A 6,309-nucleotide genomic window follows, 5' to 3' on the forward strand; every position below is an offset into this window, starting at 1 on the left:
GCAACGTCCCCTGCGACGCCCTCATCGTGCAGGACCAGCGAGGAGGGGGCAACCCAGCGCTCCTCGGGGAACATCTCCACGCACACGATGTCGTCGTGCATCGCGCGGTTTAAATGCTGCAGCCCCTGGATCAACACCTGCACGCAGACAAAAAAGATCCCCCGTATAGTCTTAACAGACCGCTGGGCCAAGTGCTGTTAGAGAGCAGCATATACAGTAAAACCTTGGATTGCGAGTAACTTGGTCTGCGAGTGTTTTACAAGACAAGCAAAATTTGTAATAAATATTAATTTGATAAACGAGCGAGGGTCTTGCAATACGAGCAGCTTTGTACTGCCGAGCGTCACGTGATCACAACTGATATACGAGTGCTTTGATATACGAGTGCTTTGGATTACAAACACGTTTCCGGAACGAATTATGCTCGCAATCCAAGGTTTTACTGTACAAGAGTTTTAATACCACGAATAAACAATTTAAAATGTAGGACTATGAGCCCATGAATCTTCTGAAACCAATGTTTTTCAGTAACATATGTTCAAGTAGGGCAATTTCTAGACTGGGTTTTTTTTTTCCAACAAAGGGCCAATGTACCTAATTGTTATTTAACGTTACATTTTGGAGGTGGAAATAGACCATTCATTTTGTTAACAAAGTAGTCACAACCATCATTAGACCTCCTTTTCCAGTACCAAAATATAATAGGGTTTTTCCCCTTTTTTCTGGCAACAAAACTGAAACCTCTTACAAGGAATCAGGTGTGCATTAACCACAATACTTGTGGTCAAAATGCAAACAAAAACACACTGATAATATTTGCAATATATGCGTACGCCTTTTGGCGTCCTCTGGTCTCGCACCAATTGGGTCGAGGCTCAAAAGAAAGCCGTCCCTGGTGTGAACCACTCAGTCTCAAGGACAATGCATATATTATCATAGTGTGTTTTTTGTTTGCATTTTGACCACAAGTATTGTGGTTAATGCACACATGATTCCTTGTAAAAGGTTTTAGTTTTGTTGCCAGAAAAAAAGGGAAAAACCCTATTATTAAAGTAGTCACAATTAACGTATATACTGTAGTTGTGGTGGCGTAGCTATCGAGTGTGCAGGCAGTGCAACTGCACCAAGACTCACAGGCCGGGGGGGCAGGAGCCAGGCTATGACACCTACGTAGGGTGCAAAAGACGTTCAAAATACAAATATTTTAGCCCAGTAGCTCTTAACCTTTACTGCAGCCTTGCAGTAAAGGTTAAGAGCTACTGCTCATGCCAAGAACGCTATGCCACTGCTTAATTATAAATGTGTTTTTAAAACTCACACAGATACGATCGAACAGCATTGTTCCTTCCAGACGCAGGCTTGTGAAACGTGTACCTCTTTATCACTGTCACCGTCCCCTCGCACCCTCAGAGTCCCCTCCAGGTAATTCTCACGACTCGCAAGGAAGGTTCCCTGGACAAACCGGCCGGAGCGCACACCTTGCTGCAGCTGGGACAGCGGGAGATGTTCGGGGAAGATTACCCGGGACTCCACCACATCCTGCACACGTACACAGCACACACACGGCACATGCACGCGTCAACAACAATTTTGCAACCGCCATCACGTAACGAGACGAAGGATCCAGTCTGATTTATCTCAGAGCAGTACGGCCATCCGTGTTAGAGAACGTTCCACAAAAGCGGATATCATAGAGCTACCTCTAGAGTTTCACCCTTCCGTCTCTGCTTTTTGCTAAATATGCCACGTTATAAATCTAGGATTTATTTGATTGATTGACCATTGCTGGTGAGGAAGAGACGTTCTAAAAGGGCGCTGTTTAACACGTATTCTTTCGCGACCAAAATTATCCATAATAAAGGTTTTTTGGGTAAGAACGCGTAAATGTGTGTAGTTAACCCGGTACAGACAATTAGTAAGGTTTGTTACGTAAAACAAAACGTGTCAATTAGTTACTACTGCAGCACGCCAGTGTATTGGAGAGTAAACCCACAACACTTACAAATCGAGTATATCGTTTCCCTGGCGATTACAACCAGCGAAACGTCGTACTCAGCGCAAGGCAAGTGTCCCTTTCTTCAATGAGGCAGCTGGATGCAACGCGGAAGTGAGGGGTCGGACAAGGGTACAGGCCCGCACCATAAATATGAAGGGGGGGCAAAGCTGATGCACGCATACGGAGTCTCACCTGCTCCGAGGCCAGTGCCAGACGGTCAATCAACTCAGGGTTGTCCAGCAAGCTGCGCACGTATTCCTCCACTGGGGGTACACAGACACGCGCAGATAAACGCAGAAATTATAATTGGCGACACGATTTACCGGACAATATAGAGTGCCACCCAAAATGTAAATTTGTTACTTTTCAAGTCATGCCTGCTGGATTTATTAATTTTCCTGTTCAACTGAAGCACTGTTTAACAAGAGGCACTACAGACTTGATTCAAAGCTTTCGTGACTGCAGGAATTACTCTTTTTTTTTCGGTAAAGTCACGTATAAATAAGAAATAATGAAATAACATAATAGCGTACGACGTTTCGGTTGCAACACAAGCAGCCATCATCAGCTACAGAAGAGCTAAATTTACGAGAGATAAGAAACATAACCCCAGATGTATATACAGACACTCAAGTAGGGGGGAACTAACACAGATACAACAGGGGCCACAGAGAGAGAAGCATACCAAACAAACAGGGTTTAGCAAAATCGCTGCTTGTAATCGCCAAGGAAACGATATACAGTCCTAGAATGAAGGACTGTGCATTTGATAAGGCCACGTGAAGGTGTTGTGATCCCCGCTCTCTATTAGGGTGAGGGCTATCTCTTTGCAAACACCCATGACCTCACGACCACAACGAAGAGCATGTAAGAGATTTGTGGCTGGCCAGATGGTGTCGTACACACGTGTCATTTGGCATTGTGGTGAAACAAATTCAGCTCCATTATAATGTGACTGGACATGCTCGGGAACAATGCCCCATATAAACGTGGATGTCCAGCCAGATGAGCTGGCACGCAGCTGTAGGCTGACCCCATAGCCAGGTGATATCACACTCCTCCATAATCTTGTTGATGTGCTCAGTTGAGGTGATGCCTACCTGTAGTTCTACTGATCGGAGGCTGACACTCATTGATCATTTGAAGACGAGAACAATTCACTTTAATGGCCAACATCAAGTGCACAAATCCTCATATGCTGTTATCTAAATTTTGTATCTCCTCGGTGATTTAGTTAAATTGCAATGAAGAGAACTGGTGTATAAATCAGCCAAACGTGTGCTCAACGAGTGTACGGTTGGCAGATATAAATAGATATTATTGTTTTCTGCTCTACTGACAAACCATGACTTTATTTACCAATATATATCTTTGATAGCACAGTACACTGTTTTACATGTTTATTTTAAAATGTGTTGTGTTTATATAGTATCTCTATCAATATGCTAAGTATGACACTCCTTTAATTAAATCTCAAGTGAGAGATATGGTGAGTGAAAAATATAAGGGAGTGAGATGACGCTCCGCGCACAAAGATCCTGCTGGAACAAAGACCGAGGAAGAGGAAGGTACGCTGGGTATCACAGCATACATCAGTACTACAGCTTCTAGCATCATCCAACAACACTGCTAACACCGACGCCGCTCAGAAAAGTAGTCCGCGACCACGCGCTATACTTGCAATGTAGCGAGCGCGGTTGAGCGTTAAAATCTAAACACTTTCCATAAAAAGGTAAAACCGTGTTAAAGCCAAAACGCGGAGTGTGAACGCGCATTCAACGGGGATCTACCGTACGGTCAAACAACCTTGCACAACCTCGCACAGAACGAGGCCCACACCCAGCAGTGGATTGAAAAAGAGGGCTGTTACATGTGAAAAGCAGTGTGACAAGATTTTAAGCTTTCGTGACTGCAAGGATCCATACTCTTTGGTTTTATTCTGTAAAGTCACGTAGATAAAATAAAACAAAATAAAAGAAAACAATTGAATCACGACGTTTTGGAGGCAACACAAGCTTCCGTCTTCAGGTGGAATAGTCAACACAGAATATCGGATGGCTCGGTCGTTACGGTCATTGGAAGGCTCTCCCTTCTCCTGCTCCACGTACGTGTCTCTGAGACACACGACAATCAAGTTACGGCGCTGTTAGACAATCACACTAGGCGTTGCTGTGTAATCACTTCCACGCGAGTCACAGTAACAAAGTTGTGGAGTTGAAATGGTGCTTAAGAGGTCGACTAGGAAATGTGTACCTCTTCTGGGGCAGTAAAATGAGCACAGCTCTGCGAGAAGTGTAAATCATGTAGTTCCGTGAGTTGTTAGGCATGTCAGAGGTTTCCCTCCGAGTGCTGGAAACGCCTTCAGAAATCCAGTTTTAATGACAAGAAATGTATTTAATAATCATGAATTACATTTATAAAACGCCTTTCTGCTCGGTAACTCAAGCCACGGGGGCGTTCAGTCCCACGAGCTGAATCAGATGCACAGTTTATTATCTCAACTGTACATAGCACAGTTGGCTAAGTACTGTGTGAAGGAAGTTCAACATACATACAATTCAAACCCCACCCCACGGAGTGCCAAAATTCAATAAAAGGAGTGCAATTAATTTCAGCCCTGGCGAAAAAATCAGCTACCAATCCTTGGCCATCTGGACAGGGGCAGCCTTATGCACAACGCCACTACGCCACCAACTCCGCTGGCCCTCATGGCACTGGGAAACAGTCCCAACGAGACTTTGCGCCACCAACCGCCACCGTGTGCCACAGTTCAGAAGTAAAGAGGCGTCAATTCGTGTGCCGTGCACACTGGATTGGCGAGATGGCTAGGACCGGTTGGAGAGCTGCGCCTACCGATGGTGCTCATTGGTGAAGGCGTAGAAGTGTTTCTGCGGAGTGGAGATGATGTCGCAAAGTCTCTTGTAGACAGGAGCGGAGCGATGGCGGATCTCCTGCAACACCGTCTGTAGAATCACCACGTTAAGCAGGCACGGGTCCTCCAGCAGGTCAATCTGAGAAGCAAGCACACACGCAAACGTACACACGAGGGGAGCATTCATTAGCCGGGCGGCGGTGGTGCACGCCTGTAATCCAACACCGTTGAGGCGAGGATTCATGGATCACGCAAATGTTGCGAAACTTCTTTCCCGTGAGCATGCAGGAAGTGCCATACCCTGGATATGCCAAAAGGCAGCAGAGCAAAATGTGGACTAATATTATCTGTCCCTTCTGTATGGGGTAAAGTGTTGCCCCCCTACGTGAATAAACACGCATACATTGGCTGGAATATATTGGTATATAGAGCTTGGGCAATTGTTGGTGCTGGCTCACCGCTTGGCTGCAGTGACATTGTTCATGCAATTTGCATGAACGGCGCTCCAACTAAAACTAAACATTATTATATCATATGATCGTAATGTGGGTGTGTGTCTCAAGAGGTCTGAGCGCTGAGCTGGTACACCTTTGCCTGTCAGTCGACACAACTCCCCACATTCGGCTTGCAGCTGAAGAAAACACTCAGCACTGCCATCCCCTGGTCACCTGACAGTCACACGTCTGTAGCTCAGGGCAAGCCCAGGCTTAAGTCTGCTTAGCATCGGAGATCATATGAGAACTAAGGTGATAAAGTTGTAGCAGGGGTATAACGCATTGTGGTGGGTCCACACACTAATCATAATAATAATAGGTAAAAGTAGAAATGGGTAACACTGGTCAGGTATAGTGGCTGCTGTTATAGATGTGACCTTGGTAAATAAATACAAAATACATTTTGATTTAAAGCTTTCGTGACTGCAGGGATTCATATTCTTAGTTCTTTCGGTAAAGTCACGTAGAAGCGATGATGATTGCTTGTGTTGCAGTCGAAACGTCGTGAGAATTGTATTGTTTTATATTTTTATTATTTCCCTTCTACGAGACTTTACCGAAAGAACCAAGAAAATAAAAAAGAGTTTAGTATTTTTTTTTTATCATTGGTGTGGTCCCCTTATGCACCACAGGTCACACCTGATTGGGCTCTCACCTAGTTCAGGAGCAATGATTTTCCTACCTTACCAGTTGAGGTGAGGAAGGTGAAGTGAGAAGTAAAATTGCCCGACCTCACCTGGTAGAGGAGGACAAATCTGTCTCTCACCTGATTCAGGAACCCCTCATCCAAATGATGAAGTGGTGCTGGACACCTGTGAAAAAGAGCTTTATAGCTCATCGGATTGATCCAGGAAAAATATTCAGATTATGATGCTGCCATAATGTGACAGTTATCACACTGGGCTTGGCGACCCAAATGCCGCCGGTTCGTCCTCCAAGCGCGGCAG

General features: G+C 45.1%; 1 protein-coding gene across 1 annotated transcript in view; it reads right to left on the bottom strand.

The window, feature by feature from the left end:
• LOC142923792 (exosome complex exonuclease RRP44-like) overlaps nt 1-5,525 on the bottom strand; it is a 111,249-nt gene extending 105,724 nt beyond the window's left edge. The window contains exons 1-2 of the mRNA XM_076064770.1: nt 5,487-5,525; nt 4,850-5,007 (exon numbers count right to left, since the gene is read on the bottom strand). Of these exons, the coding sequence (XP_075920885.1) occupies nt 4,850-5,007; nt 5,487-5,525 (197 nt within the window). The remainder of the gene's footprint in view (nt 1-4,849; nt 5,008-5,486) is intronic.
• Nucleotides 5,526-6,309: the final 784 nt, after the last annotated feature.

This window comes from Petromyzon marinus, unplaced genomic scaffold (genome assembly GCF_048934315.1).
Source record: "Petromyzon marinus isolate PM22_M1 ecotype Great Lakes invasive population unplaced genomic scaffold, UKy_Petmar_22M1.pri1.0 PM_Scaffold_7, whole genome shotgun sequence".
In the NCBI taxonomy this organism is placed as follows: domain Eukaryota; kingdom Metazoa; phylum Chordata; class Hyperoartia; order Petromyzontiformes; family Petromyzontidae; genus Petromyzon; species Petromyzon marinus.